Source organism: Stegostoma tigrinum, chromosome 16 (genome assembly GCF_030684315.1).
Source record: "Stegostoma tigrinum isolate sSteTig4 chromosome 16, sSteTig4.hap1, whole genome shotgun sequence".
Classification (NCBI taxonomy): Eukaryota; Metazoa; Chordata; class Chondrichthyes; order Orectolobiformes; family Stegostomatidae; genus Stegostoma; species Stegostoma tigrinum.
Window position 1 is genome coordinate 46,372,732 of NC_081369.1, and position 26,518 is coordinate 46,399,249.

The 26,518-nt window shown below is 39.6% G+C and overlaps 1 protein-coding gene across 2 annotated transcripts in view; it reads left to right on the forward strand.

The window, feature by feature from the left end:
* The window catches only part of plcg2 (phospholipase C, gamma 2), a 217,168-nt gene that overhangs the window by 153,635 nt on the left and 37,015 nt on the right, over positions 1-26,518 (forward strand). For both annotated transcript variants that reach the window (XM_048546852.2, XM_059651742.1), the window contains exons 14-24: positions 966-1,076; positions 2,736-2,831; positions 5,669-5,850; positions 9,242-9,442; positions 14,871-14,990; positions 15,091-15,271; positions 16,059-16,124; positions 20,765-20,868; positions 21,812-21,908; positions 22,942-23,008; positions 23,702-23,862. In XM_048546852.2, the coding sequence (XP_048402809.1) occupies positions 966-1,076; positions 2,736-2,831; positions 5,669-5,850; positions 9,242-9,442; positions 14,871-14,990; positions 15,091-15,271; positions 16,059-16,124; positions 20,765-20,868; positions 21,812-21,908; positions 22,942-23,008; positions 23,702-23,862 (1,386 nt within the window). The remainder of the gene's footprint in view (positions 1-965; positions 1,077-2,735; positions 2,832-5,668; positions 5,851-9,241; positions 9,443-14,870; positions 14,991-15,090; positions 15,272-16,058; positions 16,125-20,764; positions 20,869-21,811; positions 21,909-22,941; positions 23,009-23,701; positions 23,863-26,518) is intronic.

The following is a 26,518-nucleotide window of genomic DNA, read 5'->3' on the forward strand; positions in this document are numbered from 1 at the left end:
CACATTTATAAAAATGGAGCGAGGCTTTTATTGAAAATGCGGGAAAAAGGGGTAAGGGCAGTGACTCCAATATGCTGTGACCCCACCAGAAATGGGCCCCGAAATACTATCTCCTCTGAATATATTGTATGCTTGAGGTTCGGTTCTTACTTTGTAATAAACAGATAGTGATCAATAAGCATTTGCCACGTAAAGCCATATTAGACCTTTGGTATTCATGGATGAAAACTGACCGTTTTTGTTCAGGTATTGAGCATAGCGCACACATAGACCACAAGACCATTAGAATGAATATATGGGTGAACATAAAACATAGAACATTACAGCACGGTACAGGCCCTTCGACCCTCGATGTTGTGCCAACCTGTCATACCGATCTGAAGCCCATCTAACCTACACTATTCCATGTACGTCCATATGTTATGAGTAAACCACTGAGCAGACAGAGCTGGCTTGGGAGTGGTTGCTGTTTAGAAATTCCAGCTTTCTCCAGCTTTTTAATTACAAGACATGCACAGATACTGCATCTATCCACATTGTGAAACATTTCCAAATATTTGTGTCTAATATTGGTATCTGTAATACTGTAAAGTAGAAGTGAGCCTGCAATATGGCTGATTGTTACATGCTAATCGGTTAGATCCCAAGTTTGATCTGCTCGAACTAAGCAGCAATTAGATCCCCCACAGAATGTAGAAGGCAGCTGCATTGGATGTTGCTTTCAAACCATAATTAAAGTTTTCAGCTCGTTTTACGTCTAAGTTCCCAATGTTATTTTGTCATTGCTATTTTAATTTACTGTTATAATTCCTAACATTTTCTTTTTGTTTAATTAACCCATTCACTCTACCATTGTAGAGAGGTTACCTCTTAATGAGTAGTGGCATCTGGAAATTGTTTTGTGTTGTGACTAGTTACTGACCTGTCATTCTGTTAATATTCTGAAATTTCTGTCACTGTTATAGCACAAAAAATTGGAATCTCAGCAAGAGACTTTTACATGCAGTGTTTACACCTCCTACAAGGAACTTGAAAAGAAATCTGGGTTTCTTTATCTCCTGGATCCAATTGATCTGGTAAAATCACATGTATCACTATTTATAGCCATCTCTTGTGTCTTGTACAGGATTCATAGCTAGCATTTTGTTTAAAATTAAGTTTCAAAAAATGCATTGAAATACTGATACTGTGTTATGATTGCAATTGATGGTATTAATGGACAAGTCAGTGAAATCAGGCTTGACAGAATTTTTTTTGTTTAGTTTGTTACAATGGTGTTCAGTCACCGAAACACTTTCACATGAGGGTGTTGATTTCCTTTTAAATCTTAACAGAAGTTTATTACACAAAAGAAGAATTCTTCTTTAAAAGAACACTATATCTGTGGGAGACAGTTAGAATGATCTTAAATCAGACAACAAACCAAAGATTCAGAGATAGTAGGACCTGCTGTTGCTGGAGAATCTGAGATAACAAGGTGTAGAGCTGGATGAACACAGCAGGCCAAGCAGCATCAGAGGAGCAGGAAAGCTGACATTCCCAGCCCTGAAACATCAGCTTTCCTGCTCCTGTGATGCTGCTTGGCCTGCTGTGTTCATCCAGCTCTACACTGTTAAACCAAAGATTCAACCTGTTTCCCAACACGATCCACTATAGAGCAATTACAACTGTATCTCAATTCTTTAAATTTCTACTTAAATGACTCCTTAGAGGTTCTTTGCCATGATCTGTGGAGACAATTCAATGAGTCCCTTCTAAATCTGTTGGCATGAACTTTTCTCAAGCCTGAGAGCCTAAACTTTCTCAACATTCTTATCACCTGCGAATTTTTAACCAAATATTCCTCATTTGGAAACTTAACAAATTAAACTGCTCCATTGAGATAAATGGTTCACTGAACTGCCCCAAATTTCTCGTCAGAGCGAAACTAATCTTGCTTCTAAGCTCAACTCAGGTGTTTTAAGAAAAAATAATTTGCTCAATCCTAGATTCCTGTGAGCTAACAACTAAGTTGTTGGCCTTAAATGTTTGTCCAACCAGTTGTAAATTCAACAGTGTAAACATATTTTTCTTAACTCAGCATTCAGATTGTCACCTACTTTCTGATAATTGCTGAAATTAGGTCACCATTCCGCAAGGTCTCTTTGACCTTGAGTTTTTCATACAAAAACATGCCAAAAGTAGCCAACATTTACCTGCACCTATTTTGACAGATAATTTCCAATAATGTGATTAATATATATAAATTATGCACCTTTGAGCAATACTGGAAGATGCCAGGTCAGAATTCTGTTAACTTTAACCAAGTGCCATACGTGAGGAAATCTCTGAAAGTATAGTTCATTGAAACCGCACCAAATCCTTTGCAAACTGATGTGATTTGTATATAGCTGACCAAATCAAACAAACTGAATCTATATCAATGAGCTTGTATAAGATCAAGGCATATTTCCACAATGTTCTGTTATAAGATACATAGAAGTTCAAGGGCTCACACATTAGATTTGTGAGTCACTTAAAGGAACCATAACTGTATTGGTGTCTTATTGTTTTGCTGCATCATTGCCCTGAAAAATGTTATGCACATACACAACCTTTCCTGACAGACTGTGCAAGTGCTTGCATTTCTCACTTCTGATTTCAATACCCTTTCAAAATATCAAATGTATCACAGATTAGGTGCTGTTTTACATACTTGCTGGTATTATTGTCATGCAATTTGATTTCTTTTGCAGACCTGGTACAAGCACTACTGTGTGATAGTAGATGGAAAGCTTTATTTTGCAGATTCAACAGATGAAGATGATGAATTAGCGAGAATGAGAAACCAGGTATCGTTCTACATATTCTACTTTCTTCCATCCTCTTTCCTGTTGTCTCTTTCATCTCTGCATAGACATTCATCAGGTTTCACTTCAATCTTCCAACGTGTAATGGAGAAGTTAAAAGAAGTCTCCAAACACAACTTTTCTTTGTCTCCATATTCTCTAAATGACGTAGTGAGTTGGAAATGCAGTCTACACCAAAGCTAAAGCACAATTGTAGCCAAGTTTCTGTCTTCAGTTTCAATGCCAAAAGCTCTGTACTCTGGTGATATCACTTCTTGACTATCTCTTTAGGGTGGCACGGTGGCTCAGTGGTTAGCACTGCAGCCTCACAGCGCCAGGGACCCGGGTTCGATTCCAGCCTCGGGCAACTGTCTGTGCAGAGTTTGTACATTCTCCCTGTGTCTGCGTGGGTTACCTCTGGGTGCTCCGGTTTCCTCCCAAGTCCAAAGATGTGCAGGCCAGCTGGATTGGCCATGCTAAATTGCCCGTAGTGTTCTGGAGTGTGTGGGTCACACAGGGATGGGTCTGGCTGGGATGTTGCATGGGGCAGTGTGGACCTGTTGGGCCAAAGGGCCTGTTCCCACGCTGTAGAGAATCTAATCTAATCTATTCATATTTAATAGGTATAATTTGCTTTCACCTTTTGCTTATCCCACAATACAGTGCCAAAATGTCACTTCATAGAGTTTGTTGATCTCTGCTGCAGAGACAGAATGTGTATATCGGACTGCTATTAATATTGAACCAGTACCAAGTGCTTAATTTTAACAACAATCACTGTAACTGTATTGTCCTTACTTGTACTACCCATGGGTGAGTCAAATGTTTACTAAAAAGGACCATCTCAAAATGTTTGAAGCACTCCATTAGGAAACTATCCTCTGACAGAGGAGACCCGGACGTTAATGCAGCATCATATCATAGAATTCATAAAGTGCAGGAAAAGGTCATTCACCCCATTGGATCTGTACTGACCGCGCAAAGAGCATCACACCCAGACCAGACCCCCACCCTAACCCCGTAACTTTGTATTTACCACGACTAACTCACCTAGTCTGCATATCGCTGAACAGTACAGGGCACATCTTTGGAAAATGGGAGGAAACTGGAGCATCTGGTGGAAACACACAGGGAGAGTATGGAAACTCCACACAGACAGTCACCCAAGGCTGGAATTGGTCCCTGCACTGTGAGACAGCAGTGCTAACCCACTGTGTCCCTGTGCCGCCCATGGAGCAAGGTTGTCTTCTTGATTTTCTGTTTCGTGATCTTCATGCTCTTCTCTCTTAGAAAACAGTGTGGAGCTTCAGAAGAACCAGTCTCCTCTTGTTGACTATTAAAGCACTTAAAAGTTCCATATTCAGTGACAGCATTAAATCAGTCATGGTTGAATTCCAACTATCAATTAGGATCTCATAACATGACATTTATCTATGTCTCATTCTACCCATCTTTTATTGAGAACTATTTTCTGACATTCCTTGATTTTTTTGTATGATTATCATAAATTTATGCCCTTTCGTTAGAATCACACTAGCCATTATAAGCAATTTATCATTAGTCACACTTAATATAATCTAGATCACCTCTCCACATCATCTTTAACTTCCTCATCTCTGGTAGACAACAGCCAAATTCTCAAGTTTTCCACTGTGACTGTAACAAATCACATTTAATCATACTCTGGTGACTTTATGCAGTGGCATTATAGATCATCAAGGTCTACAGCACAGAAAGATATCCATTGGCCCATCAAGTCTCTGCAGGTCAAAAACACTTTTGAAAAATACTTCTATATCCACTCAAAATGGGATACATATTATTCCAACTACAGCCTAATGTTTGATGCAAGTTCCATCCTACTGCGTGGCTATTGTGTGCTGCACCTCTAAATATGAAAATAGGAATTATGCTTGTCTTTGGCATTCTGATACTTCACTTTACCACTCTACTGTACTTGCTACTGTGAACCTGCACATCACCACTCTGTGGATTTGCTTTTCATTGAACCGTACAGCACAGAAGGAAGCCTTCCTCTTCTTTAAAATAAGCATCTAATTATTCTCAATGCCCTGGATTTTTCTCACATCTTTGCAATTTTCTTCCTTTCAAGTGTATTTCCTTCTTCAAATTTATTATCAAATCTGCTTCCTTTCATGTACTGCATTCCAAATAGTAAAAAAAATGCCGATAAAAAAGAAAATTCTCTTTCGGTTTCCTCTGGTTTGTTTCACATCCCCTAAAATCGGTGTCCTCTGCTTAAATAACCTTCTATCAGTGGGAAATCATTTTTCCATATTCACTTCATCAAAACCTTCAAAACATTGAATTCTTCTAATGAGCTTCCATTTCTGTGACATCACTAAAAGACCTTAATTCTGGATGTGAGTTTGCTCGCTGAGCTGGAAGGTTAGTTTTCAGACGTTTCGTTTTTGTTTTCCTGTTTTGAACAGGAAATGACATCACTCAACGCAGGAAATGACATCACCAACCCAAGGACCCAAGGAAACCTAAACAGATAAATGGAAAGCGGGACATAACACCAGCGCTTCATCGGAGGCTCACTGATGATGTTACCTAGAATAACCTTCCAGCTCAGCGAGCAAACTCACATCCAGAAACTCAGCCTGAGCTACAAATCTTCTCAAAACTCGCTAGCACCTTAATTCTTTGTACTGGTTTCAGTAACTCTTTTTTGCATCCTTTTTGGCCTTTTGTGAATTCTTTTCAAATCTTTGACTTCACTTCCATTTCTGTTTTCCACACCTCTCGTAACATAATTGCCATTTCGTAACAACACTGTATCTGTGGAAACTAGTAATGAAAACTGTCTTATTTAGGCATTGAATAGCACAGATCGTCACTTTAATGAGAAATGGTTTCATGGGAAAATGGGGAAAGATGGCAGACAGAGGGCGGAAAAGCTGCTCCAAGAGTTTTGTATGGAAACAGGCGGACGCGATGGAACTTTCTTGGTCCGTGAGAGTGACACATTCCCTGGAGACTTCACATTGTCATTTTGGTACTGATATTCTGCGTTTTAAATTAACCTTTTTATTCTTTAATATTATTTAATGGAGATTATTGCTTAAAATGTGACTTTAAAAATGGCTTGTGAATTACCAGTGTTGGGAAATAGGATAAAATAATAATTTTAAAACATACAAGAATTAGATAAATGTTAAATCTTGGCTTTATCCTACTTCTGTACCAGCATCTTCAGAAATGTTTGAAATTATTGCAATAAACTATTAAATGACGATCAAAGGTATACCTGATTACAAAAGAATAAAGCTCTTAAGCTGTTAGCAGGCACCATTACATCAACAAGTTTCTAGAATCCTGGGGCTGGAATATATGAAATTTGGAGCCTGTCGCGTTAAGGTCAGGATGATCTAACTGCAGTAGAAAATTGAGATTCTTTTCCACCCAGAAGAGAGTACATAATTTAGTAAGGAATGACCAAAATGTGTAAAAGAGAAAATGAAAAGAGACAGCAAACACATTAAAGGAAAGCAAATTTATTTTGCTTTAATATGGTCATTATGACATGAATATTTGCACACTCAATTCCTCTGTTTTTGAAATGATCACTGAGTTTTAGGCTTGGACATCAACTTGACACCTGATATCACGTCCTGGGAAAACTTCCATACTATTTCAAACAAGGAATAAAAAACCTTCCAAAGATAGAATAAGTGATAAAAATCCACCAACATAAAATACAAACCCCAAACTAGATTCAAACAATGCAATTTTTTTACTTGATTCAAGACTTAATTTGTTAACAACATATCCGGTCGTATTGAGGGCTTTTTGGATGACATATGTCATCCAACATAGAATCCAGGATTCAGGTTGCCTTGCTGGCTGACATCTGCCCAGTTTTAAACAGATGTTGTAATGTTTCAAAATGCACATACACTTCACATGTTGCTGACCCTTGGCTTTGGGCTGACTGAAGCAAAACAACAAAATAAACATCTCTCTAGAAAATGGTTAATAAAGTTAAAAATGTATGCATTTTTTAAATAACATACCAACTGTGGCTGGGGAACATAAGAGCTGTGAGCAGCAAATGAGCCCCTAAAGCCTTCTCCATGGTCGTGGCTGATCCCATCTCAGCCTCAACTCCACTTTCCTGCTCACTCACCATAATCTTTCAACCCATTGCTAATTAAAAATCTGTCTATCTTCTCCTCAAATTTAATCAATGTCCCAGCATCCACTGTACTCTGTGGTAGTGAATTCCATCGATTCATGACCCATTAAGAGAAGTGATTTCCCCTCATCTCTGTTTTAAATCTGCAACCCCTTATCCTAAAACTATTAATTCTTATTCTAAGATTGCCGCACATAAGGAAACATCTTTTCCATGTCTACTTTGTCAATTCCCATTAGCATCCTATATACCTCCATTAGATTTCATGTCATTCTCCTGAACTCCACAGATTAGAGGTCAAAACTGCACAATCTCTGTTTGTCTCTGGAATCAATCTACTGAACCTCCTGTGAACTGTGTCCAATACAATTATGTCCCTCTTCAAGTAAGGCAACTAAAATTCAAGTCAAAAGCTCAACTTGCGATCTCACTAATAGTTTGAACAGTTGCAACAATATTAACAACTTTGATACTCTTTTCCTTGAACAATAAATGCCAAAATTTCATTTGCTTTCCTTTTTACTTGCTTTACTTAAATTATAATCTTCTCTGATACCTGCACAGGGACACCCAGATCTCTCTGCACCAAAGCATGCTAAAGTTTCTCTCCATTTAGATAATAAGTTGCCTTTCTGTCCCACCAACTGAAATGGATAACCTCACACATATCTATATTAAACTTCATCTGCCAAATTTTGGTCCACTCACCTAGCCAAACTTATCCATTTGCAAATTTCTTATTTCTTCATTATATCTGACTTTTCTGCTTATTAGAGTGTCATCTGAAAATTCGACAATAGTACTTTCTACCCTGAATCCAGTTCATTAATACAGACTATAAATGGTTTGGACTCAATGACCGAACCCTGTGAAACTCCGCTAATTACATCTTACCAACCAGAAAAAGACCAATTCCTTGTGATTCACTGCTTTCTGTTGGTTAGCCAATTCTCTGTCCAAGCTACTGTATTACCCTCAACCTCATGTGACCTTACCTTGTGCAATAACCTTTTATACGGCACCCTATCAAATGGGAAGAGAAAAGTAGCAAACATACAAATTGTAAAAATCAAAAATGAAGATACAGACAACTGGGAGTCGAGGGAATAAAAAATTTCGAACCTGAACTTAGTTTAAAGAGTGAAGCCAATTGACATATTAAATTTGACTTTGATTGTTCATAAATCTGTAAGATGTGTAATGCTGCAGGAACTACCTGTTTTATTATTCACTATATTTGCATTTCCTGGAATGGACATCGTTGACTAAGAAGGAAAATATTAGCCAAGGTTCAGCTGCTGATAACTGAAAGGTACACATGTAGATAATTTCTGCCCAATGTGTTTGGAGAGGTTATTGTAAAATTCAAAAGTAGGTGGGCTTCCTAGGTTAGAGGGAGGACAGTACCACTACACCACCTGGCCTCCTGCTGCTGGTGTTCCCAAACAGTCTTCCATCCATGTACTAGCTTGGACCTGTGACTGCTTAACTTTGAGGATCAGCTGCAGATCAGACTAGTACTGCACATGGATGTGTTGGTTGAGAAGGACGCTAAGCTTTGATGAGGTGCTTACTCTTCACTGTCCAATGTTTGCTGAATTTAACATGAAGTACCAAAGGGTTGCCAGCAGGTGTCAGCAACTTCTCAGAGGTTTGGAATACAGTAGAGAGAAAATATGTGGAAAATGATACATTTAAAAAGGCTTGGAAAAGTTAATCCCCTTATCAGAGTTAATGATGTAAGCTAGAATGTAGTTTTATCTCAAAATAAATCAGACTCAGACAGCCCAATTGTATGTTTTTTTACATTAAAACGGTGACAACTTGAAAATAGTTGTTGACTGTGAAGCAGTTTTGGACATGCTGAGCCTATGACAGGTAAATATATAAATGCAAGTTCTTTCTTTATCACTGGATCGCTTAAGTATTGTATCACACTGAGGCACTTTCAGGACTTCAGCTTGATTCCGTGCATATGGTGAGATCTGGACTGCCGCTAGTCATTTGAAGATGGTGAACAGAGCCTAAACCTTGCTGCAAGATGAAAGCACAAGTCTCCAAGAAGATGTTATCAGAGCAGTGCAAGAATAAATAACCTAGCTGCCCTGTTATTTACTAAATAATGCACAGAGGCTGTAAAACATGGAAGAAGCAATATTCAGAGATAAAATTGCATGAGCTATAACAAAATTGAATTTAAATTAGAACCTCATAGCATGTTCTAACCATTTCTTTGCATTTATTTATACAGGAGAAATGGGAGAGTACAGCACTGTCGCATTCGTTCTTGTACAGATGGAGAGAGCAATAAATATTTCTTGACTGATAATTTAACTTTCAACAACGTCTATGATCTAGTTCAACACTATCAGAATGCACCTTTACGATGCAGTGAATTTGAATTACGTTTAACTGAAGCAGTACCTAGCCCAAATCCTCATGAATTGCAAGAGTAAGTTAGAAACTTGTGCGGTTAATTTGAGCATCACATGAATAGAGAATAACAATACAATTTGTGGATGTAAATTGAAAGTATACAATATTTTGTTACTTCGTTATTTTCCAACAACATGGGCTGCATTTCTAGTCTAAACTATCACAAGGAAAATCGGCTGTGACTGATTCCTGAGTTTAGATATTGAGCGACAGGTTGAAATTGTCTGTAAAATCTTTCTGTTTAAACATAGCAATCTTTTAAAGCCTATAAATGGAAAGCAAATATCACATCTCTCCATATAGCCACTTTGTAGCCTTTATGAGCAAGAATGCTAATTTAGTACAAACACAGAGCATCTTGGAGAGACACAGCAGGCCTGGCTGTATCTGCGGAGAGAATGCAGACTTAATGTTTCAAGTCCAACATGGCTCTTCTTCACAACAAAACTCTTTCCACAGATGCTGGCAGACTTTCTGAGTGTATTCAGCATCCTCTGTGATTGTTTCAGATTTGCAGCATCCATAATAATTTGCCTTTTATTGCTAATTTAATCCCAAATTTCAGACAGACCTCTCCTAGAGTCTTCTGATGAACTAGGATTAAGCTATGGGTCCTCTGAGTACTTTTTGATGAAACTGTTTCAGCAACAGAGAAAATTTTCATTGCATCACTTTGGTCAGACTTGAACCTTCACTGACCAATTTTGGCCAAGACAAAGCGATGTGACTATTTAAAATAGTTCTGCATATGCAAATAGTAAGCCTAACCAAATTTATGCGGAAAACCCTTCATTTGAGAAATAGATAAAAGACAAAAAATTTTCAGTTGAGCACACAACTAGTGCAGCTTTCATATTGAAGGAGTCAAAATTAGACTTTTTCTATTTGTTTATCATGTCCTTGAATTACAAAATTACTATAGTACAGATGGAGGCCACTCAGCCCTGCACTACTCTGGCCCTATTATCCAGTCCAACTTCATTATCTAGTGCCAATCACTTGCCATTTCCCCATATCCCTGTGCACCATTAGTGTCCAAAAACAAACATCCAATGCCTCCAAACAAATTTCCAGGCATTGCATTGCATGCCCTGGCAATTAGAACCTCCAAAAACTGATTGGTTGAAGTTATTGAGAGATGGTGTAGGACGGAGGGGTTCAGATTTTTAGGACATTGGAACCAGTTCTGGGGAAGGTGGGACTATTACAAATTGGACGGTCGACACCTGAACCAGACTGGAACCAATGTCCTTGGGAGTGCTTTTGCTAATGCTGTGGGGGAGGGCTTAAACTAATGTGGCAGGGGGATGGGAACCAAATATTGGACAGAAAAGAGGTGGTAACGAAATCCTGTAGGGAACTAGATAATGGAGTCAGTGTGACTAAAGGGAATAGTAGTCGGGGAGCAGATGATGAACACAAAGGGACAGGTGGTCTGAGGTGCATTTGTTTTAATGCGAGAAGTGTAGTAGACAAGGCAGATGAGCTTAGGGCTTGGATCGGTACCTGGAGGTATGATGTTATTGCTATTATGAGACCTGGTCGAGGGAAGGGCATGACTGGCAACTAGTTGTCCCAGGATATCGCTGCTTCAGGCGGGATGGAGAGGGAGGTAAAAGGGGTGGAGGAGTTGCAGTACTGGTCAAAGAGATATCACAGCCGCACTGAAGGAGGGCCCCATGGAGGACTCAAGCAGTGAGGCAATATGGGTAGAACTCAGAAATAGGAAGGATGCAGTAACAATGCTGGGGCTGTACTACAGGCCTCCCAACAGCGAGCGTGAGATAGAGGTACAAATATGTAAACAGATAACGGAAAGGTGTAGGAGAAACAGGGTGGTGGTGATGGGAGATTTTAATTTTCCCAACATTGACTGGGATTCACTCAGTGTTAGGGGTCAAGACGGAGCAGAATTTGTAAGGTGTGTCCAGGAGGGTTTTCTAGAGCAGTATGTATGTAATCCGACTCGGGAAAGGGCCATACTGGACCTGGTGCTGGGGAATGAACCCAGCCAGGTGGTTGATATTACAGTAGGGGACTACTTTGGAAATAGCGACCACAATTCCATAAGTTTTACAATACTCATGGACAAGGATAGGAGTGGTCCTAAAGGAAGACTACTAAACTGGGGGAAGGCCGACTGTACCAAGATTCGGCAGGATCTGAGGAATGTAGATTGGGAGAAACTGTTTATAGGTAAATCCACATTTGATATGTGGGAGGCTTTTAAGGACAGGTTGATTAGTGTGCAGGAGAGACATGTTCCTGTGAAAATGAGGAATAGAAAAGGCAAGATTACGGAGCCATGGATGACAGGTGAAATTGTGAGACTAGCCAAGAGAAAAAAGGAAGCATACATGAGGTCTAGGCGACTGAAGACAGACGAAGCTTTGCAAGAATATCGGGAATGTAGAGCGAATCTGAAAAAAGGGATTAAGAGGGCTAAGAGAGGACATGAGATATTGCTGGCAACTATGGTTATGGAAAATTCCAAAGCCGTTTATTCATATATAAAGAGCAAGAGGGTAACTAGAGAAAGGATTGGCCCACTTAAGGACAAAGAAGGAAAGTTATGTGCTGAGTCAGAGAAAATGGGTGACATTCTTAACGAGTACCTTGCATCGGTATTCACCAAGGAGAGGGACATGACGGATGTTGATGTTAGGGATAGATGTTTGCTTAGTCTAGGCCAAGTTGACATAAGGAAGGAGGAAGTGTTAGGTATCCTAAAAGACATTAAGGTGAACAAGTCCCCAGGTCCGGATGGAATCTATCCCAGGATACTGAGGGAAGCGAGAGAGGAAATAGCCGGAGCCCTAACAAATATCTTTGCAGTGTCCTTAGACACGGGTGAGGTGCCAGAGGACTGGAGACTTGCTAATGTTGTCCCCTTGTTTAAAAAGGGCAGCAAGGATAATCCAGGTAATTATCGACCAGTGAGCCTGACGTCAGTGGTAGGGAAGCTACTGGAGAAGATACTGAGGGATAGGATCTATTCCTATCCCTCACAAAATGGGCTTATCAGTGATAGGCAACATGGTTTTGTACAGGGAAGGTCATGTCTTACCAATTTAATAGAATTCTTTGAGGACGTGACAAAGTTGATTGATGAGGGAAAGGCTGTAGATGTCATATACATGGACTTCAGTAAGGCATTTGATAAGGTTCCCCATGGCAGGCTGATGGAGAAAGTGAAGTCACATAGGGTCCAGGGTGTGCTAGCTAGATGGATAAAAAACTGCCTGGGCAACAGGAGACAGAGGGTAGTTATAGAAGGGAGTTTCTCAAATTGGAGACCTGTAACCAGTGGTGTTCCACAGTGATCTGTGCTGTGACCACTGTTGTTTGTGATATATGTAACTGATCTGGAAGAAGGTGTAGGTGGTCTGATCAGCAAGTTTGCTGATGACGCTAAGATTGGTGGAGTAGCTGATAGTGAAGGGGACTGTCAGAAATTACAGCAGAATATAGATAGACTGGAGAGTTGGGCAGATAAATGGCAGATGGAGTTCAATCCGGGCAAATGCGAGGTGATGCATTTTGGAAGATCAAATTCAAGGGCGAACTATACAGTAAATGGAAAAGTCCGAGGGAAAATTGATGAACAGAGAGATCTGGGTGTTCAGGTCCATTGTTCCCTGAAGGTGACAACGCAGGTCAATAGGGTGGTCAAGAAGGCATATGGCATGCTTTCCTTCATTGGGCGGGGTATTGAGTACAAGAGTTGGCCGGTCATGTTGCAGTTGTTTAGGACTTTGGTTCGGCCACATTTGGAGTACTGTGTACAGTTCTGGTTGCCACATTACCAAAAGGATGTGGATGCTTTGGAGAGGGTGCAGAGGAGGTTCACCAGGATGTTGCCTGTTATGGAGGGTGCTAGCTATGAAGAGAAGTTGAATAGATTAGGATTATTTTCATTAGAAAGACGGAGATTGAGGGGGGACCTGATTGAGGTCTACAAAATCATGAGGGTTATAAACAGGGTGGATAGCAAAAAGCCTTTCCCAGAGTGGGGGACTCAATTACTAGGGGTCATGAATTCAAAGTGAGAGGAGGAAAGTTTAAGGGAGATATGCGTGGAAAGTTCTTTACACAGAGGGTGGTGGGTGCCTGGAACGCGTTGCCAGAGGAGGTGGTAGACGCAGACACGTTAGAGTCTTTTAAGGTATATTTGGACAGGTACATGGATGGGCAGGGAGCAAATGGACACAGACCGTTAGAAAATAGATGACAAGTTAGACAGAGGATCTTGATGGGCGCAGGCTTGGAGGGCCGAAGGGCCTGTTCCTGTGCTGTAAGTTTCTTTGTTTCTTTGTTTGTATTTGATTGGCTACCCTGTTTCAATGCAGATCTTATTTGAACCACTCAGACTTGTGAATGCAACATTGACCTGGAACTTGCTAATGTAATCATGGTGAAGCTGTCAGCATTTATGCCATTATGGTGTAAAAACTGAAAGCAACTTCTGGTGCCCACACATGTATAGGAAGAAGCAGAATACTGGGAGCAGCAGTCAGCAATACCTTACTCCATCACAGTGTCTACCTCCGATAACAAGGTGTAGGGCTGGATAAACACAGCAGGCCAAGCAGCATCAGAGGAACAGGAAGGTTGACGTTTTGGGCCTGGACCCTTCTTCAGAAATGGCCGACCCTTCTTCAGAAAACCATTTCTGAGGAAGGGTCTTGGCCCGAAACGTCAGCCACCCTGCTCCTCTGATGCTGCTTGGCCTGCTGTGTTTATCCAGCTCTGCATGTTGTTAACTCAGATTCTCCAGCATTTGCAGTTCCTACTACAGTTCTTGCAGATTGCACGTTGCATTGCCTCAGAATCAATGATTTGATATAAACATCACATTGTTACACCTTATCCTTGCTTTAAAAATAGTTGAAAATTTTCTGCTTTATTGAATGAGATGAAATTGAAGTCTTGTTGAGTGAGGTAAAAATGAGTTTTTAATGCTGTACCAAATCATAATTACTACTGTGCAAAGTTTTTGTCCTTGAAAACAATATTTACAGGTCTGGAGTTTCATTCCCTCCATTCCATGAAATAAACTCCATAATTATGCTTTGATATAATGTGAATGAATAGCATGAACAATTAACATACTTTTTTAGAAAAACATTCATTTCATGTTTTTTAACTTCCGCTTTCATATCATATGGATACCCCAATCTTTATTTGGTATTAAAGTGATGAAAATGTGAGATACAACTGCGCATTTAACTTGCTGTCTATGAGAATTCTTCATTACGGTTCGCTCGCCAGTCTGCTTGATGACATCACTTGTCAGATGCCTCAAAATCCCTACCTAGAGATTGAGTGGGAAAAAATGATGCTTTAGAATGTGGACAGTTTGCTTTGAGGTTAAGTTGTGAGTGCTGCTTCTTTGTTGCTGACCATGCAGTCTAGACCAATGTTCTTTTTTGTGGTGCTTTCAGATGGTACTATAAAAATCTAAGTCGAGGAGAAGCTGAGGACATGCTTATGAGGATACCGAGAGATGGAGCCTTTTTGGTTCGAAAGCGAGATGATCCCAATTCATATGCCATTACTTTCAGGTAAGGTTACAAACTACTGCTAAATATAATGTAAAATAAATACGTATTTGGCAGTGTAAGGAGAATCCAAACTACATTTTAAATTTGTGGTCTTCTTCAGAGCTGAAAGTAAGGTTAAACATTGCCGCATTAACTATGAAGAAGGAAAGTACATACTGGGGACCTCAGCAGAGTTTGACAGTCTGGTGGAGCTTATCAATTATCATAGGAAACACCCATTGTATCGAAAAATGAAACTGCGCTACCCAGTCACAGAAAAGATGCTGGAACGTTACAATGTGGTAGGTATTTTATTTTGTTATCCTTTAATTAAGAATTCAAATCCGTTTATCCACTTTTGTGAAACATTATTAATTATCTTCTTCCTACTTCAGGTATAATGATGAAATATCAAGCCCTTAAACTCTACAGTTTACTGGGGGCCTTTAGTACTAGTTGAATATCAGTCAGGTTAAGGAATTGTCCAAACCCCACAGACTGCTCTTCTCTCTCCCGAAGGCTTATCTGTGAAATACTCCCTTTATTCGCTTGATGCCAATATTATTGAAAACAATAATCAATGGAGACAAGAGATTCAGATAAGACCTTAATTTCAAACATGTAGCAACTGGATAACTTTAGTTTAGTTATTCCTTTTGGTTGACACTTTGCATTTTAAAACTGTTTTCTGGCTGGTGAGCCATTTTCGAATATCTCCAGATTTCACTTGAATTATCCAAACCCAAGCTGAGTCTTGCCATTTTTCCTTCTGAATTCCATCATTCACCAGTAGAAGGTGTTTCTGTGAACCTGACCCTGGTTTGTGTGACTGTGTCCTGTCATTAAGAGCTGATAACATCTTTACTGGCAGATACTGGTTGGCCTGTTTTCCTGATCTAGATCTGCACTGTGTTTTACTTTAGTCATTTCAAGAGAAAGGGAAATCACTTTATGATTTTGGACTAAAGCCAAATGATTAGTCTTCATTGAGGTTTGTAATGTAAAAGGAAGGCCTCCCCAAATTCCTGTGAAGCTACCCTTTCTGCAATCCAACATGTTCTGCATAATGAAACTCTGGTCTGCTTTCAGGAAAAAGACTATGGCAGTCTGTATGGAATAAATTATGTGGACCCGAATGAACTAGCACCTGTTCAGGTAGGATTCAACCATGGATGTTCTTAGTAAAGCATTAAATAAATAACATTTCAGTCGGCAAGAACAGGATTCATAGCAAAAACCTCTTTCTGGAATTTCTGACTTCTGTCCAAAACCTGAGAACAGTAATAGTGTACTTCTCTGATGTTATCACAGCCTCAATTCCTTTACTTGCTGTCATTCCCTTTAGCACTGGTAAATTTTAGACAAATGTTGAGCAGTTTGTGAAAAATTTGGAGGTTAATAAAACATTAGATTCAAATTAGTTTTCCAAACTGCTGATGGTTCCCTACTACACTGCAATCTGCATACATCACGTCCAATTAGCTCCAGTCAGCATTCCCGTGCTTCGGCTACCAGAAACCTTGAATATATCAGCAGGAGATTGATGTGTTTTGTAAGATTCCCAAGGTATAACTCAATTCCTAAATTATTACTGTCATTATTCTACTCAAATACTTGCATCTCCATGTACAGTGACTTCCCAGAATCTAGTTTACAAAATCACAGCAGAACATTCTTCTTGTGAAAGATTTTCTCCAGTAACTAGAGTGAATGAAGGTAAATTCTGATCCTTGGTGTGAAACCCTCAGACTTTACCCACTGCTGTTGCCAGCTTCTGGAAGATTGATTATCTGCCAAATAGGGATATATTTTCCCTGAAGAAGTCTTGTGCTCCCAACTCTTAGGGAAAACATTGTTTTATTTTAAATGAAGGTACATGATACGCTCTTCATTGATCATGTTATCTGATATGACATAGCAACTAAGATCCATTGGACCCACTCATGGTGCAGTGGTAGTGTCTTTGGACCAGGAGGCCCAGGTTCAAACCCTACCTGATCCAGGGGTACGTAATATCATTTCTGAACAGGTTGATTAGAAAAGAGGTTAAGTAAGCAAAGACCTGTTTTGCTGACAGGTCACCTGTGAAACATTAATTCATCTGTTTTCTGAACAGCTGCTGTGTTTTGGCACCATAGATTCATAGAGTCATACAGCGTAGAAACAGACTCTTTGGTCCAACTCATCCATGCCAACAATGTTCCACTTTCCTATATTTGGCCCATATCCCTCCAAAACCTTTCCAATTCATGCACTTATTCAAATGTCTTTTCAATGTTGTAACTGTACCTGCATCCATCAATTTCCACACATGAACCACTCTCTATATAAGAAATTTAGCCCTTATGTGCTTTTTAAAACTTTCATCTCTCACATTAAAAATATGCCCTGAGTTTTCAATGCTGCACCTCAGGAAAAGATCTTTTCTATTCACCTTATCTATGCCCTTCGTGATTTTATAAACCTCAGGAAGGTCACCGCTCAAACTCTCACGTTCCAGTGGAGAAAATTTCAGCCTCTCCAACCTATTTTTACAACTCAACCCTCCATTCCTAGCAATATCCTAGTAAATCTTTTCTGAACCCTTTCCAATTTACTATCATATTGTGTTCATGTTTCAAGTGAAATCAGTCTTTTCAGATATTTCACAATTAGTTTAATTGCCAATCAGAAGGATTTCTGTTTAAAATAATGTAATAATATAGTGAAAGCTTTTCATTAAAGCCAGTAATGACTTCTGAGTTAGAACAACATTACTTGCTGAGCCAGAAAGTAGTTTCACATTGAAACAATGGTTCTGATGCCCTGGCTCTTTGCAAGGAGGTATTTGCACACAGTATAGCAAGTATGACACAGCTGTCCATCAAGTGTAAGCTCAACCCAAACCATCTGTCATATCTTCCAACAGTCTAGTCTTCCTGATTCTAACATTCAGAATGTGAATTTGTATTGACTAAAAATGTAAGCCATTACAAAATTTTGAGAATTAAGAATCAAGTCAGTAATTAGTCTTACATTATGAAATGTGATAAAATTCCATTGTTTTGATGCCAATCCACTTGCAGGCTAATTTTTAACATCAAAGCAGATGTGATCTTATTAGACGCAGTTATTAACTGTCCGCATTGAAATAATCAAGATGAGGAAGCAAAAAGATAGATTTTAAATTTATTCATTATCACAGTATGATTACTCAAAATTAAATTTTGCTGGGCTGTGAAATTGGGTGGAGTACCTCTGAATTGTAAGGGAGGACACTAGAATTTGTTTGTCAGTGGGGAGTTGGGGGGGCAAGGGTATATGGTCCCTTTAAAAGATGATGTGGAGATTTTTTGGAGATTAAAAAAAAATATGCAGGCAGCAGTGGATGCACAGAGTTCTTGAAATTGAAAGGTATCAAAAGGCTACAGTATTAGCAAGCCAAACAGTATTTTTACCAGGACAACTGGATTCTGAATTTAGCCAATTAATTTAGAGCAGGCAGTAGATACCAAAGCCCAGTTAAATTTAAATCTGATGGTTTTGACAACCTCGTACGAACCGTATTATTAGAAATTAACAGGTTATCAAGGGTATAAAACAAGAGGGCATTTGAAAATTGGTGTGCGGACGTACTGTCATCTGTTAAGACAACAGTTCTCAACAGCCGTCAGCACTAAAGAAAGAGAAAATAACTGGCTGTCACAGAAATCTGTAAGATCTCAGAGTAAACTTCATCTAAATAAAGTACTTTGGCACTCTTAGCTAATATCCTTGATGCAAGAATTCAATGGAGGAAGGCGTTCCTGACTGGAAGATAGTGGAGAAGGCAAAGAACATTCCCAAAGACTTATCTTGGCTATAATTTCAAGAGATTAAGTTTTAATCTTTTTTTAAATTAATTTGATTTATGCAAGTCAGATTCATATCTATGAGAACAGCATACCATTAGAATAATGTTTTATGTGGGAGTAGTTGGTAGTTTGGCGGAATTGTTTGGTTTGTTCGCAGTTCAGTTAATTTGTTAACTGTTAGAGTTAGATAAATAAATTGTTGTTGATAATAGAGTGACTGTCAGAAGTTCATCTCATTCAATCTCTCCTTTATAACAGATTGGAGCATTGAGAGGCAGGTTGTACCACTTTTCATACATCCTTTAACAGATTACAACACAACCTTGGTTTTAATTATCAGAGGTGTTCAAACCCCTGCCACCCCCACACCCACTTTGCAACAGCAGCAAGTCGATATCAGTTTTTATGTACCACATTGAAAACTAACAGGGTGGGTATTGGGTGATGTACAGGTGTCCGAAACAATGCTGCCACCAAACAGGCTTTATCTTTAAAAGGTAATTGAATGTGGAGCGGGAAGAGAAAGCATGTTTCTCCCAGCTCCACATTAAAACCACAGGTCACTCCTGATCGCCTCCCTGCCACCTCATCCCCTCCTCTGATCTCCTCTTGTCCCCTTTTAGATCATAACCTTCTTTCATGCTTTTATCTATCTTATTATCCATGTCTAACTCACTTCCACAACCAGCTGCTCCACCACTCAATCCTCATTTCTCCCATGCCACCCACTAAGACATTCTTTTAAAGCTACTGCCAACCAATACATCAGGCCCAAATTTGCCAAATGCCTGGAATACCAAACAGACCACAGGCTGTTTTTGTGTTATGAAATAACATATGCCTGTCATCTTGTACCGCTTCAAATACCTGGGTATCTCGTAACTTACTGCTTTTCTTGTGTGTTGTGGCTTTAGGTTTAATGGGCAGTTGATAATTACGGAGTATATTGTTGAAATATTTAATTTCACCCTTTGTGTGAATACAAATACCCTGTATGTCAACATATTTGTCGAATATCTTTTTTTAAAATTCATTCGCGAGGTGAGGGCGACAGTGGCTAGGCCAGCATTTATTGTCCATCCCTAATTCCCCAGAGGACAGTTAAGAGTCAGCCACAGTGCTGTGAGTCTGCAGTCACATGTAAGCCAGACCAGGGGTAAGGATGGCAGTTTCTTTCCCTGAAGGATATTGGTGAACCAGATTTTTTTTCTGCTGACGATTGACAATGGATTTATGGTCACCATTAGATTTTTAATTCCAGATATTTATTGAACTCAAATTCCACAATCGGCTGTGGCAGGATTTGAACTTGCTCCCCGGAACATCACTTGGATCAATAGTCCAGTGATCATACCACTTGACCATAGCCTTTCTTGTTACTATGTCGCAACATCACATGATAAATGAGTTAGTGAGACTGAATACCTCCAAAAAACAAAAAACAGCTCTCAAGGAAATCTCTAAAGGAAAATTCAAAAACAAAAATGATTTGACCCTTGCATTGAACCAGGTCTGAAAAATTGATGGCTGGATAAAACTTTGCCCTTGTGGTGTGTAATAATGTATTGACTTCAGGAGCAGATCACAAGCCAAGGTAGATAAATGCGAATTTGGTTTTGTTCTCAGTATGAATGTCAGTGGTGTAATTGTAGACAACAGCAAATTGGATTGAGGAGAAATATGGAGCAGTGCTTTTAAATCAATGTGTACACTAACTAATATTATTAATTGATATTTTGAACTTTACAACTTGCTAGGATGTTACATTGCTTGTTGCAATTTTAAGTAAATTGACAACACTTCCATAATCTGTGTATAAATGTGGTATTTAAAGGGAAGGATTCTGCTCTTTCCTTTTATAATTAAAGTATTAATTTTATAGCTTATACTCTAACAATACAGTGGACTTATTTGTATTTAAATTTCTATGAAGCAGTTAACAATTCATTTCTTAATTCAAAGGGTTCAGTGAAAGCTTTGTATCTATACCAGAGTCAACAACAAGATGAATTGTCTTTCCCTAGAGGTGCCATCATCCACAATGTCAAAAAACATGATCAAGGATGGTAAGATTTTTTTCTCTCTCAGCATCAGAGATAATTATTTGTTGGATTATTTTATCCATATATTTTAAGGAATGAAAGTTAAACAAAGAGGGAAACAGTAAGTTAGGATCATCGTGTGTGGTAAGACGTATTTGTAGCTCATTCTTACTTTCTGTAAATCAAACATGTCCTGTGTAAACCTCTCAATGATCATTTCTCGTAGACTCTGGACAGACAATGTTTTTACTTTAGGTTCCATTGTCTCGTTCAATAGTTTCCTGTGATACAGCCTTCACTTTACCAATCTGTGGTATAAGGTTGAAGGCACAGCGTGCCACATTGGAACTCAAATTATGGCTATTCTCTTAATCTGTTTTATTCTCAATTTCATTTTTGAATTCCTCTGTGGGCCTTGGATCTCGATGTTAACTTTATCATAACTAAAAAAAATTTGTTGTGCTCATCTAAGATACTTCCCAAACTATTTGAAATGACTCTTGGTCTTCGCTAATTCTGATGTGTTAAGATTTCTTGTTCAGCTGGATAAACACTTACATTAACGGTTAGTTGATGTCAGTGCTCACCAACAGATAACATAATAAAGGCCTCTGATTAAATAGTTAGGAAGACTGTAGCAGAAGTAAACCCTTCAGCCCATTGAATCTGCTCCAGCATAGCTGATGTTCTACCTGAATGTCATATTCACACACTCTTCCGGTATCCCTTGATGTGTTTAGTAACTAGGAACCTATCAGTTTTTGTTTTAAACTCACTTGGTGACTGAACTCCAGCACCCTTCTGAAGTAAAAAATTCCAAAACATTCACCAGTTTCTGAGTGAAACAAGTCCTCCTTTTATTCTGAGACTTACTCTATTTTCATTCAGCAAACCCAATGTTAAGAAAATATTAAAACAATAGTTTTTCTGAAGATATTCAATAACTGTGTATATCTGATATGTTTAGGTGGCAGGGGGATTACGGAGACCAAACACAAAAGTTTTTTCCAGCCAATTATGTGGAAGAAATAGTTACTGAAAGCCAGGAAGACTTTAACAACCAGGTATGTTTTATTTGTTCAGTAATTGTATTTATAGGAAGTTCCTGGTATTCGAACGGATTCTGTTCCTGAATCCGATGGCAAGTTAATTCATGTGCAGGTTGGAACATAGTGCAGGACAATATAAAGGTGCCGTTTGTAAGTACAGGATATATTCCAATGTTGGGTATTTATAATTACATTCCTCTGTGGGGTTGAGTTTGTAAGTCGGACGTTTATAAAATATATTTATTTATTGGTTGATTAATGAGCTGCTCAATTACGTCAGTGTTATCCTGAAAGTGGATCTGAAATAACTCCACAGAGGCCAGTATTCCTGTCACCAAGTCACCATGCAAAGTCCCTGACACTGATTTAGCTTCCTCAAAGCCAGCTGTCAGAGTGAACAGAATCTCCGACACTCCTGCTTAGATCTGTCAGCCAGGGCTCCCTGATTGGGCCAGATGAATAGACCCAATCAGGGGCCTCATATTTCATAGAATCTTAGAATCCCTGCAGTGTAGAAGCAGGCCATTTGGCCCAACAGGTCCATGCCAACCCTCCAAAGACCAAGCCACCCAGACTCAACCCCCTACCTTATCCCTGGAACCCTGCATTTCCTGTGGCTAATCCACCTAACCTGTACATCCCTGGACACTATGGGCAATGTAGCATCGCCAATCCATCTAAGCTGCACATCTTTGTACTGTGGGAGGAAAGCAGAACTGCCAGAGGAAGTCTATGCAGATATGAGGAGAACATGCAAACCCCACACAGACTGTCATCCAAAGCTGGGATTGAACCCTGGCACTGTGAGACAGCAGTACTAACCACTGAGCCACTGTGCCACCCTCATTCTATGAAGTCCACCTGGCTGACCTTGTTACAATCACTGCAGGATTGTTCTTTATATTTATTTCCATTGATTTAATTCCATTGCTATTATTTCATCATCACCATCCTCTAACTTCAAACAGCTTCTAATAATAATGCTCTCAAACTGTTTTTAATCCATTTGGAGGTATAATCCTTGATCTTGTTTGTTTATTTTATTCAGATAACAGAAGATAACCCCCTAGGAGTCATATGCAGAGGAATTGTGGAACTTGCCAAGTGTTCTGTCGGTATGTCTGAGCTGTTGTAATGGGTTACCACGATGGAATCATGCAATTGTTTCACAAAAACATCATAAAATGATACTGAATAGAAGATGCACTTTGGCCCATTGAGTCTGCAATGACAAAATTACTCTAAATCTGCACTAGTCCCACTTCCCAGCACTGTAAGACAATGACATTGAGTGTTCATCAAGTGTCTTTTAAAGGTTGTGAAGTTTTCCACCCAAACTACCCTCCAGGTGGTGCATTCCAGATTCCTACCACCCATGGATGAAAACATTTTTTTCCTCAAATCCCCTGTAAACATCCTTTCCTTCATCTTAAAATCGTGTCCTGTTGTTATTGACCCTTTAACGAAGGGCAACAGCTGCTTCCTATCCATCTTGTGCAAGCCCCTCATGACCTTAAAGACCTCAATCTGGCCCACACTCAGCCTTCTCTGCTCCAAAGAAAACAACACGAGCCTATCCAGCTTCTCTTCATGACTAAAATGCTCCATTCCAGGCAACACCATGGTGAGTATTCCCTGCAACCCCTCCAGTGCCATCACATCCTTCCAATAGTGAAGCGACCAGAACTCCACACAATACTCCAGCTATGGCCTAATCTAAGTAATTTGTTTGTTTGTCTTTATTTCTTTGTTCTAATGGCTTGGAAGGACATTGTGAAAGTTGAAATGTTTCTTTGCTTTAAAAATAGTCAAACAGTCAAATGGGATGCAGGGAATGGCATACGTGTTTACTATTCAACCAGAAGTGCCCCCGGATGCACCAACTCTTGATGTTGCTACGGAATCGTTGGAAGAAATGTTTTCATGGTACCATGAAGTGGTACAGTGTTCTCAGAAAAAACTTGTACAGGTATGTCTAAGGCAAATATTTATTTTTCTTTGGTAAAATAGAATCCCTACAGTGTGGAAGCAGGCTGTTTTGCCCCTTGAGTTCATAAGAACATAAGAACTAGGAGCAGGAGTAGGCCATCTGGCCCCTCGAGCCTGCCCCGCCATTTAATAAGATCATGGCTGAGCTTTTTGAGACTCAGCTCCACTTACCCGCCCGCTCACCATAATCCTTAATTCCTTTACTGTTCAAATATTTATCTAGCCTTGCCTGAAAAACATCCAGTGAGGTAGCTCTAATCGCTCCACTGGGCAGGGAATTCCACAGATTCACAACCCTTTGGGTGAGGAAGGTCCTCCTGACCTCAGTCCTACATCTGCTTCCCTTTATTTTGAGGCGATGCCCCCTAGTTCTAGTTTCACCTGCTAGCAGATATATATACCTCCAGTCTATTCCCGCATAATCTTATATGTTTCTATAAGATCTCCCCTCATTCTTCTGAATTCCAATGAGTATAATCCCAGTCTACTCAGTCGCTCCTCATAATCCAACCCTCTCAACTCTGGAATCAACTGAGTGAATCTTCTCTGCACCCCCTCCAGTGCTAGTATATCCCTTCTCAAGTTAGGAGACCAAAACTGCACACGGTACTCCAGGTGTGGCCTCACCATCCATTGAGCAATGGCAGACAAAATTCCATTTGCCTTTTTAATTACCTGCTGCACCTGCAATCCCACCTTCAGCGATTCATGCACAAGGATGCCCAAGTCCCTGTACATAGCAATGTGCTGCAAATTTTTACCATTTAAAACATAGTCCATTTTGCTGTTATTCCTACCAAAATAGATGACCTCACACTCATCAACATTGTATTCCATCTGCCAGACTTTTGCCCACTCACTTGGACTATCTGTATCCTTCTGCAGATTTTCAGTGTCTTCTGCACACTTTGCCCTACCACTCATCTTCGTGTCATCTGAAAATTTTGACACACCGTACTTAGTCCCCAACTCCAAATCATCTATGTAAATTGTAAACAATTGAGGTTCCAACACTGATCCCTGAGGCACACCACTAGCCACTGACCGCCAAGCAGATAACATCCATTTACCCCTAATCTTTGTCAACCAATCCTCTATCCATGCCAATACGTTACCTGTAATACTGTGCAACTTTATCTTATGTAGCAGCCTTTGGTGTGGCACCTTGTGAAATGCCTTATGGAAATCCAGATACACCACATCCACAGGTAACCCATTATCCACCATGCAATTAATGTCCTCAAAGAGTTCCACCAACTTAGTTAAACATGACCTACCCTTCATGAGCCCATGCTGGATGTTCCCAATGGGACAATTTGTATCCAGATGTCTTGCTATTTCTTCCTTAATGATAGTTCAAGCATTTTCCCCACTACTGAGGTTAAGCTAACTGGCCTGTAGTTACCTGCTTTTTGTCTACTTCCTTTTTTAAACAGTGGTGTCACATTGGCTGTTTTCCAATCTGTGGGAACCACCCCAGAGTCCAGTAAGTTTTGGTGAATATTTACTAATGCATTTCTATTCCCCCCATCACCTCTTTTAGTACTCTGGGATGCATTTCATCAGGGCCAGGAGACTTGTCTACCTTTAGCCCCATTAGTTTGCCCAGCACAGCCTCCTTCAAGATAATGATAGTTTCTATTTCCTCACCTGCTATAACGTTTTTTGCTGTTAGTTTTCGGCATGTTATTTGTGTCTTCTACAGTGAAGACTGACACAAAATAACTGTTTAATGTCTCGGCTATTTCCTCATTCCCAGTTATTAACCTAACCTTCTCATCCTCTAAAGGACCAATGTTTACCTTTGCCACTCTTTTATGATTTATATAAACATAAACATATTTATAGAAACTTTTGCTGCCTGCTTTTATATTCTGAGCTAATTTACTCTCATAATCCATCTTACTTTTCTTTTTAACTTTTTTTGTGGTTTTCAGTTAGCCTTTAAAGATTTCCTGGCCTACTAGTTTCCCACTACTCTTTGCCTTTTGTATGTTTTTTTTCAATCTGATACTTTCCTTTATTTCCTTCGACACCCATGGCTGGCTCTCACTTTTCCTACAGTTCTTCCTTATCACTGGAATATACTTCTGCTGAGCTCTGTGAAAAATTGTTTTGAAAGTCCTCCACTGTTCCTTGATTGACCCACCATAAAGTTTTTGCTTCCATTCTACCTTAGCTAAGTTCTTCCTCATTTCTGCATAGTCTCCTTTGTTTAAACACAGGACATAGGTACTGGATCTAACCTTCTCACGCTCCATCTGTAGTTTAAATTTCACCAGACTGTGATCGCTCCTTCCGAGAGGATCCCTAACTGTGAGATCATTAATTATTCCTGCCTCATTACACAGGAGTAGATCTAGGATAGCTTGCTCCCTCATGGGTTCCATTACATATTGTTCAGGGAAATTATCGCACATGCATTCTATGAACCCCTCCGCAAGGCTGCCATGAATGACCTGGTTTGACAAATTGATATGTAGATTAAAATCCCCCATGATAATTGCTGTACCATTTTTACATGCATTAGCTATTTCTATGTTTATTGCCTGCCCCACCACGATGTCATTATTTGGTGGCCTATAGACCACACCGATCAGTGACTTCTTCTCCCTGCAATTCCTAATTTCCACCCA